The sequence below is a fragment of the Tamandua tetradactyla genome, chromosome 9 (assembly GCF_023851605.1).
Source record: "Tamandua tetradactyla isolate mTamTet1 chromosome 9, mTamTet1.pri, whole genome shotgun sequence".
NCBI classification, from domain to species: Eukaryota; Metazoa; Chordata; class Mammalia; order Pilosa; family Myrmecophagidae; genus Tamandua; species Tamandua tetradactyla.
In genome coordinates, this window is record NC_135335.1 from 38656202 (window position 1) to 38673046 (window position 16845).

At 49.2% G+C, this 16845-nt stretch overlaps 1 protein-coding gene across 8 annotated transcripts in view; it reads left to right on the top strand.

Moving 5' to 3' along the window:
- Positions 1-16845, top strand: part of ATP2B2 (ATPase plasma membrane Ca2+ transporting 2) — a 368890-nt gene that overhangs the window by 266171 nt on the left and 85874 nt on the right. For all 8 annotated transcript variants that reach the window (XR_013157774.1, XM_077116558.1, XM_077116561.1 and 5 more), the window contains one exon: positions 15613-15810. Coding sequence is in view for 7 of the 8 variants with exons in the window: in XM_077116558.1 (XP_076972673.1) it covers positions 15613-15810 (198 nt within the window). In the remaining variant the exon portion in view is untranslated. The remainder of the gene's footprint in view (positions 1-15612; positions 15811-16845) is intronic.

Consider the following 16845-nt stretch of genomic DNA (forward strand, 5'->3'; position numbering starts at 1 on the left):
ATGGGGAAGTGTTGATCCCACTCTGTTGCATGAGCAGCTGTGAAGCGGGACCTTGCCAAATTACTGGGAAGATGTACATAACATTTAAATTACAAAACAAACCAGTACACCTTCAGATCGACGTAAAGGATATATGTTTCAAATGCTTCACAGTTCCCGAGATGGATAGGCAATAGCCGCCTGCACACAAAAAGCACTGACCTGGGATGTCCAACCTTGCCAGTGATTGGCTGTGTGAGCTTGGATAAGTAGCTTCACCTTTCTAAGCCTCAGTTTCCTTGGTCATAGTATGCAGAGAAGGCCTCATCACCATTATGTAGCTGAAGTTGGGGGCTCTCTCCTTTAACTAGAGAGGCCCAGAGAGGGTGAGTGAGTTGCCTCAGATCACACAGCTGGCAGGTGGTAATCCTGAGGACCACGGTTCATTGTTGGATCTTGTGACCATTTGATTCAAAGCCCAGAGTGTCAAAATTAAGTGATATTTTATTTGTGCATGTCCCATTTGCGCGCCAAAGATTTTGAGACCTCACTTGGTGACAGCATTATATAGTCAGGCCTCTAAGTTGACGTGGAGAATCAAGAGTCGGTGGCAACATTTAGAAATCATACCATTCTACATATGCAATCAGTAATTCTTAACATCATCACATAGATGCATGATCATCGTTTCTTAGTACATTTGCATCGGTTTAGAAGAACTAGCAACACAACAGAAAAAGATATAGAATGTTAATATAGAGAAAAAAAATAAAAGTAATAATAATAGTAAAAAAAAAAAAAAAAAGTCAGTGGCAAGAGTTACCTCTGCTCACCCCCAGTGCTTGTGGAGGGAATGGCAGAGGGAAATGACAATCACAGTATAATGAATGAATTAATGAGTGAGTGAATGAATGAATGAGGTCACACACAGTAATATTAAAAACAGAACTCGAGCCAACTGCCCTGGGTTCATCTCCAGCTTTGCCCTTACTAGGTGTGGGACCTGGGGAAGTTACTAACCTTGGTTTCCTGCTCTGTAAAATGGGACGATACCTTCCAAACAGAGGCATTTCAAAGATGAAATGAATTGAGGCATATAATAGCCCTTCCCCCAGAACCTGGCACAGAGTATACACTACATTAGGGTTGGGAGAATGGTTTAACCAGAAGGGTTAACATAAATTTGGGGATTGGACATGTCTGCTATTGCCCCCAAATGCCAGGTCAGCCAATAGAAAAAGGAAAATTTGAGGAATGGCGCAATTGTGGTTTTCTGACCGGGGAAAAAAGTAAATTCATTTTTCCAGGTGGAGCAGACTCTTTTTCTTTTTGCCTGGAACTAAATTCGTTAAAGAATTATTTTTTTAACTCAGAGGTTCTGGAACAGCGTAATATGTAGGGGCCTCAGTCACTGTCTGACGGAACCTTCTGGAGTTGGCCAGCGCTAGTCTCAACGGGAAGCTCACAGGAGCTTCTTCGCAGATGCTCAAATCACTCTTCTTTTTACAGAAGATTCTTCCTCCTTCCTCCCTTCTCCCTTTTTCCTCTCTGTCCCTTCCTTCCCTCCTTCCCCTCACCTCCTCCTCCCTCCCTTCACCCTCCTTCCTTCTCTCTTCCCTCCTCCTTCCCTCACTCTGTGCCTCAGTTTCCCCACCCATAATCTCTTTCCGGCCTCTTTCGTGAGGGTCGCTTAGTAGGAAGAGCTTGCACAGGTTATCTACAGTGAGAGGAAACCGGGTTTGAGTCCTAGGGGGGTGGACGGTGATGCAGTGGGTAGGATTTGTACTCAAGAATCAGACCCAGAGTTGAAATCTGGGAGACAGATTTTTCACAGCTCTGAGCCTCAGTTTACCCACTGTAAAAAGGGGGTAGCAAAGTGGGGTCACAGGGAAACCATGAGAAGCCAATGAAATGAGACTGTGAGCATTTTCATTGGTTTGAAGTTTGGCTGTGCGGATGTGGGGTCTGTTCCTCGGCCTCCTGAACCCCGGGTTCCTCTTCTGTAGTAAATGCCTTGTAGAGGCTCCGACATGATAATGCATGCGGCGTGCTTCCTAAACGTGGAAATACAGGCAGTTCTCTGAGGTCTTCTTGGGGCTTCTGATTTGGTTCCTAATTATCACACCATCACCCCACCCCACCCCGAAATTCTTTCATCCTCAGGGAGAATCTGTTTCTCGGAAATGCCTCCTGTCCTTGCAGAAGCTTTTTTAAGGGCGAGGAGATGGCACTGCATGGAAATGAAGGCCTCTGCTTTCCGGGCATTTATTTACGATATCTGATTTCACCCACAGCCTTTCCCCCAAGTAGTAACTTCAGGCACTCACACGGAAAGTGTGAGGGTGTCCCAGGGCCCATATCTCCCCCACAAGTCCTTCACAGCCCTGGGGCTCTGGCTGGAGGCTCCTCCACTCCTCCAAGGACTCAGGGGGGCACTGAGGAGGCTACAGGGGGGTTACTTGAGAGGACCTCAATTATCTTCACCCTCCCCCCACCCAATCCTCAGCCTGAAAATGCCCCCCTTAGGGGAGGCCTCGCTGTGGAGTTAAGCACTGTCCCCTCCTCACCTGCTTTCTGCATTTGTGGGAGGGGCCCCATGTTTATTGAACATCTACTATGTATCAGACGGAGACAGATGCCATCCCTGCCCTCACGGAGCTTAGAGTCAGCAGGGGAATCAGACATGGAGAAAAACGAATTACTAATGATTAAAATGACAATTAAAAAAAAAAAAATGAAGGGATCAGGGGTAGGAGAGGACCCTTACCGGGAGAGAACTCAGAGAGGCCGAGGCGATGATGGGGGTCAGACACTGAGCACTGCCATGGGCCTGGCTTGGCACCCCGTTATCTCATTCGCTTCTCCGCCGCCAGGCTCTTTGTGGGCCCCACCACCCATGGTTCAGAGGAGGTGATGACTCACTCGAGGACACATGGGGAGAAAGGGATGGAGCCAAGATTTTAACCCGGAAATGTTGTTCTCCAAGCCCACCCCATCCAAAGGTTCTAAGAAAGATAACCCGTATTTTCTGACACGACATATTGATGTCCCTTTTAAATTAAACTTTGGATTATTCAGGTAAAACATGAACACATTGTCTTTGTTAAAAATTAAAATATTTCAGTCAAAGCTAGTGTTTCAGTTTGCTAAAGCTGCCCGAATGGAATACATCAGAAATGGGTTGGCTTTTATAAAGCGATTTATTAAGTTCCAAGTTACAATTCTAAGGTCATGAAAATGTCCAAATTAAGGCAGTAACAAGAGGATCCCTTCTCAGAGGAAAGGCTGCTGGCAGCCGGGACACCTGGCAGCTGGGAAGGCAGGAGGCTGGCGTCTGCAGGTCCTTGCTCCCAGGTCATCACTTCCATCTCTAAGCACCTATAGGTCCTCTCTTAGCATCTCCGGAACAAGCCCTGGATCTCATTTCTTAGCTTAGCATCTCCCGGGGGCATCTCTGTCTGCATCTCCAAACGTCTGTGTCCTCTCCAAAAAGCCCTTCTCCTATAGGACTCCAGTAAGCAGATTAAGACCCACCCTGAATAGGCAGGATCATAGCTCCATCTAATCAAAAGGTCCCACCCACAATTGGGTGGGTCACATCTCCATGGAAACAACCTAATCAAAAGGTCGCACCCAAAAACAAATACAAAAATTTTATTTTATTTTTTTTGTATTCATCGGGGCATCACTCTGGACAAGCCAACAAAATCTCATGTCCTACCCAAGATTCCAAGTACTTATGGTGTTCAATCAAGCTGTCTACCTAAGTTATATTAGGAAACGCACTAGTCAAAATATGAATTTTTTTAAATAAGAAAAAAAAAAGGTCCCACCCAATGGTAGGTCTGCCCCCACAAGATTAGACTAAAACAACGTGGCTTTTTGGGAACTACATTACAGCTTCAACTCACAGCTGGAGTCTCCTTGACTGCTGCATTCAAATGTATTACCCTTTCCCCTCCACAGGTCATCGTTTTCATGAGTTTGGAGCAGATCCTTATAGACCTTTTGCTATACTTTTACATATCTATATACCCATACAAAAGATCGACTGTTGTTTTGTAGAGTTTCCTTTTTTACATAGATTGAATCCAACTATACATATTGTTCCACAACTAGCTTTTTTATTTTCACTCAACATTTTGTCTTGAAGAGCCTTCTATGTTCGTACATATAAATGGATCTTGTGTTTTCTGTGTGTGTGTGTGTGTGTGTGTGTGTTTAACTGTTGCATAGTAGTCTGTAGATTGGATGTCCCACAGTTTATTTAGCCCACTCACTTTCCAAAGACAGAAATGCGTTTCTCTATAAATGGTGTAGTCTTCAAAGGGCCGGGGAATTTTTTCTCTCTTTCAAAATATAAGCCTTTTATTTATGCTAATGGAGGAACCCACACCGCAGTGACAACACAAATATTTAGCAACACCCAGCTTGGTGACTAAGTTTTCCCTTCTCCCTTCAGGTGTTTGGCAACCCTGGGAGGAGCTCTTGTCCATTGCCAAGTCTCTGTTTATAGCAAAAGCCTTTCTCAAGAGCAGCAAGGAGAACGGCAGAGGGGGTCGGCTTTGATTTTCCCGGAGGCTGAAGCCGGCGGCCTGGCCCAGTCGTGGGGAGAGGACAGCTGCCGAGTCTCAAAGCTGTGGGTTCAGATCTCGGCTTTGGCTGTGTGGACTTTGAGCAACTCTGGAGCCTCAGTTTGCTGGTCCGTAAAATGGGGCTTCTAATCCCCATCTCACAGAATAGCTGGGAGGGTTAAATGCAAAGTCAAGCAGATACATGTGCAACCAGCGCTGTCCTGTCTGCCGTCCCAAGCAGAGTGGAAGAGTGGGAGGGTTTGGTCCTGCCTCACTGAGGTCACTCAAGGTCACTGCCGGCAGTTCCCTGGTGGGTAACATTTGAGTTCAAGGGGAGGAAGGGATATTCTAACTGGGTGCCGTGCACCTCCTTTCATGTCACCCCAGCCGCCCCAACTACGGGAACTCTTGTGTGCTTTGGAAACCCATCCTCCGAGGCTGCAGGCAGCGGCTCCGGAGCACCCCCTGCAGGAGGGATGGGGAAGCACCCCTCAGGCTGAGCTCTCATCAAAGGGGCTGGTTGTTCAGCCCACTCAGAGGACGGAGAAATGGCTTTTCTGGCCTCCAGTATGCCAAAGGGCTAAGACTAAGTCTTCTCAGGGGGTCACCTCTGGGCAGCCTGGATCAAACCTTAAATTACATTGACCAAGGAAGAGAGAATATGGAATGGCCATTGTTTTGTGGGTGTGCAGTAAGTCTGTTCTTTTAAATCCCACTGCTCATTAGGGGTATCCCTTCCTTATATCTCTGTGGGGTATCCACCTCAGGCCCTGCAGCCAAAGCACCCTGGAACTTGGGCAAGCCACCTCCCCATCTCCAGGCCTCAGTTCTCCCACTTGTCGAATGGGAGGCTGAGACCAGCTGGCCCCAGGGCTTGTCCTGCTCCACCAGTGGGGAAACTGAGGGATGGAACTTGAGGAACCTTTTAGGGGTAGGGTTGCCAGACTTAGCCAATAAAAGCACAGGACAGCCAGTTACATTTGAATTTCAGATAAGAAACAAATGACTAATTTTTTTATTATGTTAATCCCAAATATCATGTAAGGCATAACTTATACTAAAAAAAAAAAAAGCTATTGTTTATCTGAAATTCAGGTTTAATTGGGCATCTTGTGCTTTATCTGATAATCCTATTTAGGGCCCTGAGCTCTGCTGGACACACACACACACACACACACACACACACACACACACACACATTCCTTAGTGCAGAGAATTGACACTTTCACAACTCCAAGATGAGCCCCCCTGGGCACACAGCTTCCCGTCCTATCCCAGACTGCCCCCCACACGTCCACCCACACCTGCTTATATGCACTCATATAGAAATTCTGGAATAAAGACCTGAGAGATTTCAACCCATCAAAGAATTCCTACTGTGGAACAAGGAGTTGAAATGCGGCTTGACGTGGGAAAAAGACCAGTGGCGGCTTTAAATCCTTAGAAAAACCATGTGCACATGTGGATCGAGATGGTTGGAGGGATGCTGGGTCTGTGGGTGCCCGTGGAATGCCAGCCCACCTGCCACGCCACATTCACCTGTGTACGCAGACCAGGGGATGCCCAGGCCACGTGTGCACAGAGAGGCAGGCCAGGGTCGTGGCCATGAGCAAAAACAGGAAAATACTGTGTCTCTGATACACCATGGCCCTGGGTGCTGGCCCCTGTGACCCAGGGGCTCTAAAAAGCACACGCTATCGTGCGGACCCTGCGTTGCAGGTTTACGTGTTGTGCAGAGGGTGGGACTGGGGTCCCCGCATCAGTGTCGGCCTCCAGTCTGGGCCTGTCAGCTTTTCCATATACAGTGCGTGATAACTTCCCAGCCAGCTGGAGAGAGGTCCTGTGCCTAAGGTTGGCAGCTCTCAGAGGTGAAGACTAACTCTGCAGGAGCAGGCGGCCTCTGCAGGAGGAAGTGAAAGGTAGAGACGGCCTGGGTCCAGGCTCTGTCACTGTACCCCTACACACCCCTTGAACAAGCCTCTGCCCCCTGAAAGCCTCAGCAGTGACCCCTGCACCGTGTGGTTGCTGCCGAGGCTCAAAGGAGGTGATGTGTGATGCTCAAGAAGCACCTGGTGAGTCTCTGCTCCTTCCTTTGCCTCTTCCCCGAAGGCCGTGACTCTTCCCACTGAACGTGCCTCGGGGTCATCAGCAGGGGGCTTGTGAAGATGTGGGTGGCACAATCCTACCCCCAGAGAGCTTGACTCCATTGGTCTGGGCAGGGTCCAAAAACCTGAATTTCTAACTGGTCCCCAGGTGACACCGGAGCAGCTTCTCCAGACACAGGCTGCACACTGGAATCACCCACGGAGCTTTGTAATAATCCCAAAGCCCAAGCCACAGCCCAGGGTAATTCAGTCAGGACCTCCAGGCTGGGACCCAGGCATTGATATATTTTAAAGCTCCCTGGGTGACTCCAGTGTGCACCCAAGTTTAGGAGCTAGCGCCTTGGAATAGCTTAATGACAACAGAGGTAATCACAGCAGCTGGGATTTCTCAGACCCTTATGGGGATGCCAGGCACGGGTCGAAGTGTGTAAGCACGTCGCCTCCTGTACCCCTTGTGGTAGCTGCGTAAGGCTGGTGTCCTTGCTCGTCCCGGGTTGCACATGAGGGGAATAATTAAAGCCCAGAGAGGGAAGTCAACTGCTAAAGGACACAGAGCAAGGAAATGGCTTCAGATCCATCCCATTTCACGGTTGCATTTTGAACCACTTCCTGAAACATGCCAGCAGGAAGGACTTCACAAGCTGCCCACTCTACCTGGCCTCCCGCTGTGTACGGAGCACGTGGCTCTGCACACGGCCTCACACACACGCCGCTGGGCCCACGGCCACCCACGGCTGCAGCCGCGCTCCATTGTGCACACGTGTGCCTGCACACCCTCTCCTGTGCGTGCTGAGCCACGCGCCTGCCTGCCAGGTGCCAGCTGAGCACAGTTGGCCCCTGATTCTGTTTTTTAACTACATGTAGTAGAGCCATGAAGCCAGCTTTGGCCTTCCTGGGGAGACACTTGTCATGTGTTCCATCTGAAATTTTCTAACACCCCAGAGTCACCGGGATCTGACTCAATGATTCGCTTCGGTTTAAATAGGCTGGGTCACTATGAGGCATTTGTTCAGGAAAGACGCACTATTCAGACTACTCTGAAATAGATTGGGCCTGAGAATTGCAGGTGTGACTGCTGGGCTTTGCTCCCTCCCCTCCAGGAGGACCCAGTGCCTCAGTGTACACATCTGCGTAATGGGGTGATCACAGTGGAAGAAGTTACAGTTTACAGAGTGCTGTCAGGGCCTTTGGCTCTGTTTCACCCTCCAGTAACACTGTCTGAGGCCCACCCAGAGAGGGTGAGCAACCCACCCAAGATCACACAGCAAGTAAAGGTGGATTCAATCCAAGGTCCTCAGGCCTGGGTCGGGCTGTGATATCAGGTTCTGACAGTCTAAGAGAAAAGCAATGCAGACAGACATGGCCAAACTGCACAGTCCTGGTCCAGAGTAACAGTAGATGCAGTAGTAGTGTGGGAGTTAGTAGTAGCAATGAATGATAGTAATAATAACTGCAGCTCTCATTTTGGAAGGACCGTACATGTCAGGCACTGTTTACGCACATCATATTCCTGACCCTCTGTTAATCCTACAAGACATTTGGATCCTTATGCCCACTTCGCAGAGGTGGAACCTGAGTCTCAGTGAGGGGAAGTGATTTGCCCAAGGCCCCAACTCTGAACCCCAGAGCTTGGATTTGAATCCAGCTCTGAGACCTCCGGTCAGCCTGCCATTCTCCCCCACTTACTCCCTCCCTCCCAGCACAGCCAGTGCTAGCTGAGCAGCCCCTTTCCCTGAAAAAAGCAGAGCCCGGCTCCCGCCCACCCACCTCTCCAAACAGCCCTGCCCTGTAGTCACTTCCTCCCCCTCGCCGCTGCCCCTGCAGCCTTGGCCTCCTTCTCCCAGCATCTGGGGAAGCAGTTTTGTTTTCACACCAGCACTGAGCAGCAGATGGAGACTCAGGGGGACATGATTATCGAGGTTATTTTTACTTGAAATGGTTTGCTCAGGCAGTGGACTGGTTCACCCAGCCAGACAATACCCGCTGAATATCAGCTGGCCTCTGTGGGTGCCGGGTTTGCTTCTGTTCCTCCATTTTTGGGGTAGAAAAATTCTCCGGGTTGCTTTGCTGGAAACGGGGATGCTCAGCCTTGGGGGGTCTCAGAGCAGAGGGAGAAGAGATCAGGTCATGTGAATGGCCTGGAAATCTCCACCCTGAACCCACCCACCCCAAAGGCCAGAGGCCTTAATTTTGATAGATCCCAGCCTGTTTTCCTGAGGTGCTTTATTTCAATGCCTCACATGTGGCAAGAGCCAGGCCGCCCCACTTCCCACGCCCAATTGCCATGGCAGGAAGTAACCCCATTGCCTCCTCTGTCCCCTTCATTTTGCTCTCTAACCCACAAAGGAACTCTGCTCCAGCCACTGTACCTTTTGATACCATGATAGCCCCTCCTTTATCCTGATTATTTATGCACATACTACCTCTAAAGCAGCTAACACAAGCAGTTACCATGCAAAAGAGATTTAAAACTACTCAAATGAGGAAATCCAGAGGGAGGAAGAGAGGAGAAATAAAATGAAGATTCACAGCCACAATACATGCGATTGAGTCCTCCAGTGTAGCTCCAAGAGGGGAACCATAAATTCAGTACTGAGCTACCTGGCAGGCAAGGGGAGGAGGGCAACAAGATGAGTTGCATGAGCCAAAGTCTCAGTTAGGTAACCCCACTATCACCTAATCCCCAAGGCCTGCATAAAGACCATCTTGTATGGCATCCAGAAGAATTCAACTTCTCTCCCAGACATTCTTGGCCACTGGGGACAAAGGACACATTTGATGTGGAGACCATACCCACTCTCTTGGAGGCAAACCAAGTATGCTCCATCACACTGACCTTTCTCAAAGCCCTTTGGGGTTTCTCTTGCCTTCGCCAACCCTCCTCCCCCACCCACACCCTTTCACCTGGCTACCCCCAGTCATTCTTCCAAACTCGGCCCAATTACACATCTACCAGGAAACCCTCCTTGACACCCCATCTTCCTCATTGCAGTATCCCTAATGTGTAGAATAATGCCTGGCTTATAGTAGATGCTCAGTAAATATTGATTGATTGAATGAGTGAATGGATTGGATGCATACCATTTAGTACAACCCAATGTACTTTTTCTACCTGCAGAGGGGCTGGATGTGGTGGGAGGGATCAGGCCTCCTTCAGAGATGGGAGCATCCTGGCATCAGGTAACAGGGCACTCCATCCCTGCTTCCCTAGCATGGTCATCCAGCCTCTGCATGAGCACTTTTGGGAAGCCGTGGGCAGCTCCTCCTTTCCTCCCTGGATCGTCCAATCCGTGGCCAGACAGCTCTCATGTTAGGAAGGCCTTCCCTCTTTTAAAGCCAGAAGCCCCTTGCTGTGCCTTTTCCCCTGGGTGCCCAGCTCCTGCCCTTTGGGGCCGGTCAAGGCACAGGCTCACTCTGCCCCCAAGGAAACATGGGAGCTGCTGCTCAGTGTCCCCCTGAGCTTTCCTCAAAATGAAACCCATCCTTGGAGTCATGGTGGAGCCATGCTTTGGGATCAGAACAGCTCTTGATGATAAGTTCCAATTCTGGCCACAGAGGCTGTGTGACTTAGGATGGTGTTATTCCCTTGCTGAGCCCCACATCAGGATTTTCATGTGGAATCTCCTGACTTTTTAATGTTTGCAACACATTTCCATCGTTCTAAAACTGTCCAGACCAAGTAAAACCTCTCTGATGGCCCGAGTCTGCCATTTGCAGTTCTCAACAGTGATTCACAAATGTCTAAGAAGAGAGAGAAAGCCATTCCAAGAAGAGGAATGGGACTGGCAAGGACAAAGATTTAGGGGCTGGGGAAAAAAGTTTGTGTCCAACACAGTTGGGTAGAGATGAACTTTGGGGCTACCTGCTTATGCTGAAAAAAAAAAAAAGATCCTAACTATGCTCATTGAGCTAAAGGAAAACATGGACAAAGAACTAAAGGAAATCAGAAAAAACAATAGATGAACACAAGGAGAATATCAATAGAGAGATGGAAATTATGAAAAGGAACCAAACATAGCTGAAGACCACAGTAACAGAAATTTAAAATTAATTTCCTACAGAATTTCAACTGCAGATTAGAGCTGGCAGAAGAAAGAATCAGTGAACTTGAAGATAAGACAACTGAAATCATCCAGTCTGAGGAGCAGAAAGGAAAAAGAATGAAGAAAATTGAACAGAGCCTGAGGAAACTGGGGGATACCATCAGGCATCTCAATATATACATTGGGGGAATCCTAGGAGGAAAAGAAAGGGGCAGAGAGAATATTCAAGAAAATTACACTGAGAATTTCCCAAGTTTAATGAATGACATTAATATGAACACCCAAGACATTCAACCAACTCCAAAAAGGATAAACCCAAATAGATCCGTACGATGACACATTATAATCAAACTGTCAAATGTCAAAGATAAAGAAGAAATTCCTTAAGCTGCAGGAGAGAAGCAACATGTCTCTTACAAGGAACGTTAATAAGATGAAGTGGCAGTTTCTCATCAGAAACCATGGAGGCAAGAAGGCAGTGGGATGACATATTTAAAGTTTTAACAGCAAAAAGCTGCCAACCAAGAATTTTATATCCTGCAAAACTGTCCTTCAAAAATGAAGGAGAAATTAAGACATTCCCAGATAAGCAAAAGCTGATAGAATTCATCACCACTAGACCGGCCCTACAAGAGATGCTAAAGAGAGTTCTGCTGGTTGAAAGGAAAGAACAATAGACAGTAGATTGAAGCCACATGAAGAAATAAAGATTTCCAGGAAGGCTAACTACAGGGGTGAATATAAATGTCAGTACTATTATATTTTTGGTTTAAAACTCCACTTTTACTTCCTACAGGATCTAAAAGGCAAATGCATAAAAAGGTAATGATAAATTAGTGGCTTGGGACTCATAATACATAAATGTGTAATTTGTGTCAAATACTACATAAAGGTGGGAGAATGTAGGGATATAGGAGCATGGCTTGGGTATATTATTAAGTTGATATGAAAGCAAATGAGTTTGTTACAATTTAGGATGTTAAATTTTAGCTCCATGGTAAATACAAAGAAAATATTAGAGAATATGCAACCGCGTAGAGTCAGAAATTAAAGTATAGACTGCAGGGGCAGGAAGAATGGAGAGTTAATGCATAATGGGTGTAGGGTTTCTGTTTGAGGAGATTCCCACTGAATGGTGGCTCGGGAGTGGTTGAGATGGGAAAGTGTACGCTGTGTATACATTCCCATGATAATAATAGTAATAAAAAGCAACTAAAGAGACAATGAAAATTTGAGGCAATATATGATCCTGGATGGGATCTAACAAGTGAGGAAACTCAAAGGGACATTATTGGGACATATGAAAAAGCTGAAATGTAGACTGTAAACTTTATATCAATGTTAAAGTTCTTGAACTTGATAACTGCACTTAAGATGAATGCATAAGTATTTTAGTTTTCTGGGCTGCTGACCCATGAAATGGGTCGGCTAAAACAAGAGGAATTATTAGCTTACAGTTTAGGGGCTAAAAGAAAGTCCAAATCAAGGCGATGCCTCCCCTTAGAAGATGGTGGCATTCGAGGACTGGCTACCAGCAATCCTTAGTCCTTCATTTGTCACATGGCAAGACACATGGTGGCAGCTCCTGGCCTCTCCCTTCTCTTCCAGGTTCCATTGACTTCAGCTTCTGGCTGCTCCACCTGTGGCTTTCTCTCTTTCATGTCTGAATTCATTCCATTTATAAAGGACTCCAGTAATAAGATTAGAACTCATCCTTGTTGAGGTGGGTCCCACCTTAACTGAAGTAGCCTCATGAAATTTACAGTGGGTTCATATACCCACAGGAATGGTTTAAATTCAATAATGTGTTTTTCTGGAATGCATACAGCTTCATACACCACAATAAGTGAATATCCTTGCTCTTGGGAATTGTATATGTCAGTATTAAGTGTTCAGGGAGCATGATATATACAAGCTACGCTCAAGTATTCAGAAAATAGGTTGATAAATAGACATGGATAGATGGTACGTAGATCAATAGATAGATGTATAAATAGATATAGATAGAAAGATAGATGGGTCAGCCAACTGTTGGGAAGATAGAATGATGACATGGCAAATGTAGCACAATGTTAAAATCAGTGGGGCTGGGTATCTGGGAGGGCAGAGTTATGTCGTGGTGTTCTCTGTATGGGATTTGTATTGCTTTTGTAATTGTCCTATAAGTTGGAAAGTATTTCAAAAGGAACAGTTAAAAAAATAAAATAAAAAGCCCTCTCCTAGGAAACCTGAAATTCATTCACACCATGATTCCAGAACTGATGATAGCTTCCTTTCCCAAGAAATCTAAAGGAATTGGAGCTTTTTGTTAAAGGCATTCAGCCTACATGGAGGAATTTCAGTCGCCAGCCAGTGGTTAGAATTGGATAAAGGGAGGAGGGCAAAGGGACCTCCCTGCAGTTCCTGGGGCCACACCATGCCGTGCTTGCTTCCACTGTGTGTGGGTATCCCACTGGAGGGCAGAGGGCAATGTCTGCAAGGGTTTAGAAGAGGGCTGACCTGTGTTCTCAGGGCCCAGGGGCTGTACTAAGGCAGCAGCTTGGTCTCAGGGAGGCCTCCATCTTTCCATCTATAAAATGGGCCTAACCCGCCGTGGGACCTCCTCATTTTCACAGCAGGACACCTGGACCTCCAGGGACTGTCTGCCCTGCCCGGTGACGCCAGTCTGGCCCTCAGAGGCTCAGTCTGGAGCTCTTTCTGTTGGCACCAGAGGGGGCTCAGCACCTGGAACCCAGAGACGAAAATGCTGCTCTCCCCTCCCATGGGAGTTCAGAGTCCTGAACTCCAGGCCATTTGAATCCCAGGTTTTCACACTCCATGAGTTTCTGGGCCTGTTCCCTTTGCATCATTGTCCCCACAACTCAGCCCTGGGCTTGGGCTGCATGCAGTAGGAGCTTGAGAAGCAATGAAGCAACGAGCAAATGAACGAACACACAAACCAGTGACAGAATGTTAAATTTTATATCATGTTAGACCACTAGGGTCCCAGAAATGTAGCCTGAGAATGTTCCAGTCCTCTAACCTAGCTTGTTAGTTGTGCTTTCCTGGGGATCCATCCTGACTCTCCTTTCTCAAGAGGGGGCCAAAGGCTGGAGGCCCGCCATGAGGGGTGCCCGCCCCCGCCCCACCGCCGCTGTCCTCGTGAAGCCAGCCCAGCCCCAGCTCGTGGCAGGACCCGCGTGGCCCGGCCTGTGCTGCGGGCTCGGCCATGGCACCCTGCCCGCCTCAAAACAAGCAACGTGTCACCTGCATTTGGTGGGCTGGACGATTCGAGGGGTGCTTGGGGGGCCTGGAATGCAGGGCCTCGGGGACAGGAAGCAGACCCAGTCCTTGCCTCAGGAGCCAGGACCCAGCTGGGAGGCCCGGGCCGTGAACAGACAAACGCTGACGCAGTGACACTCCGTTAGGGGTGAAGGGGGGCCGTTCTCTGCCTGGGGCGGTGGGAGGCTCCTCAGAGGAGGCAGCGAGGACCCTGGAGCTGGCCCCGCAGCAGGTGCAAGGGTGGGGCGGGTGAAGGACATTTGTTATGGAGAAATAAAATGGCACATCCAGTAACTCTGGTGGCATAGGGTAGCCAGGAGGAGAGCTGGCCTCTGAAGGGGGCTCCTACTGGGGTTCCCCTCTCTGTCTATCCCATGGCCTGAATTTCGACGACGGCAGGTTAATCTTAGCAGGCTACCCCTCTAGGACCCAAATGCACCTGGGGGGATACGCCAGCTGTGGGGCAGCCATCCCTGTTGGGCAAATAGAGGCAGGTAAAGAGGGCAGGCGAGGGGCACGGTGGGGAGCACAAGTGTGGCCGGAGGAGCACCGACAGCCTGCAAAGGACTCACCTGGCTTGGCGGCGAGGAAGCCAGGTGAAAGGTGAGGCTGTAAGCTGAGCCTGGGAGGCAGGGCAAGGGGCCCGGGAGCGGCAGGCCGTGGGCTTTATGGTAATGATTAGGAGCCTCCGAAGGTGACTGGGCAAGGGGAGCGCACACAGGCCCTGTGAGTCTGCAGGAGTTACCTGGGCATGACCAGTGGGTGGGACGTGGGCCCTGGTGCGCTGTGACCCGGCCCACGTGGCGAGGGGTCCTCCCCACTGCGCCTCTCCGTCCTCCCCTGCAGGACCCGCCACCCTGCCAGGCATCACCTCAAGCACCTCAGGCGGGGGCTCCTTTAAGGACTCGGAAAATACTTGTTGATGGCAGGGATGACCTCAAGTAATGATCACAGCCCCCCTATCTATAGGTTAGGGGCAATCGGTGTCCCCATTGCAGAAGGGGAAACCGAGGCTCAGAAAGTTAAGGGCATGGGGCTGGGTTAGGGCCTGTGCTCCTAACCACTGCGCCAAGTTCAACCGTAGAGACCAGTGGAAATGCAAAACAGAGGTGGTGGTGTGTATCAGTTTCCTGCAGCTGAAACAACAAAAGTTTCATAGTTCTAGAGGCCAGAAGTCTGCAGGGCCCTACTCCCTCTGAAGGCTCTAGGAAAGGATCCTTCCTTGCCTTGTAGTCCCAGGGAACCCTTGGCTTGTGGCTGCCTCCCTCCACAAGCCTTCTCCTCTTCTCCCTGCAGCTCCTCCTCTTCTGTGTCTTCTTAGGACACTTGCCATTGGCTTTAGGGCTCACCTGGATAATCCAGGATGAAACTTAATTACACTAGCAAAAGCCTTTTTTCCAAATAAGGTCATGTTCACAGGTTCCAGAGGTTAGAACACAGACTTTCTTTTTAGGGTCACCGTCCAAATCACTACATAGTGTCCCTGGCATTTTGCAGGGTGCCCACCCCAGCCCCAAGCAGACGGAGGTGCTGGGTACAGCGCACCTGAGCCAGGTGCCTGCAGGTCTCCCGGCTTCTCCTTTCTCCGACACCTCCACTCAGAACAATTCCCAGGCCCTTCCAGGCCAACTCTCTGTGCTCTGTCCACAGGTTTGCCGGGCACCGCTCCAGACCTGGAAAAAAGAAAGCAGATTTTTGGGCAAAACTTTATACCTCCAAAGAAGCCAAAAACTTTCCTGCAGCTCGTGTGGGAAGCGCTGCAAGATGTGACGCTGATCATCCTGGAAATTGCAGCCATCATCTCCCTGGGTCTCTCCTTCTACCACCCACCCGGCGAGAGCAATGAAGGTAAGGCAGGTGGGCCTCAGCACCCCGCTCCCCGCCCTGCAGGAGCACACGGGCCACAGCAGCCACACTGGAGGTCACCGGGGCCACAGCCACCGCTCCTTCCAGGTGGGGAAACTGAGGCACCAGGGGAAGGGCCTCACCCACAGCCAATCAGCATCGGAGCCAGGCCCCAAGCTCAGGGCGCTGACTTGCAAGTCTCCCAAGTGGGAAATGCAAGTGTTAGGCCAATGATGGGAATAATTATAGAGAGCAATTTATGGAGCGCTTACTGAGTGTCAGGCTCTGAGTAAACCCCGGCACAGAGAGGTGCTTTCACTTGCTCCGATCACACAGCTAACAGAGTCCTCAGATTTTGCTGTGGGGTGATTGTGAAAACCCGTGTGACTGGACCCCTCCCTGAGAGAGTTGGGTTGTGTCAGCCCGAGATAGAGGCCAGATGGTTGAATTTTAACAAGCACCAGGTGACTTTAACAGCAGACGTCTGTCCAGGCTGATCTCTGACGCTCCTGGGAGCAGAGCCCCAGAATCGCTTGCCCTGGGAACTGCAGACATGCCCTCTTGTTTAATGGCGCTTCAGTCCCAGCCCTGGGGGTCCCACGGGGCCCCGGCCCCCTGAGGGCCCCTTGTTCCGCTCCGAAGCAGGGCTTCACCCAGGCTCCCTGAGTGATTCACACCTCCAGGCCTGCAGCTGCAGAAAAAACTCGTGATGACACCCAAGCTCTTTGCATCTGACATTCTAAAACAGGACTGGCACTGTACGGCCAGGTCCAACGGCCAAATCCTGCCCACCTCCTATTTTTGCCTGACCTGTGAGCTAAGACTGGTGATTACAGTTTTAAATGGTTGAAAGCACATCAGATGAATAATATTTCATGACATGTGCAAAGTAGTTGAAATTCAAATTTCCTTGTCTAAAATAAGGTTTTATTGAAGCACGCCTGTTTGTTTTCCATATTATGTGTGGCCACTTTTGTGCTACAAGGGCAGAACTGAGTAGCTGCAAAAGAGAGCACATGCTCAGCAGGCAAGAATGCT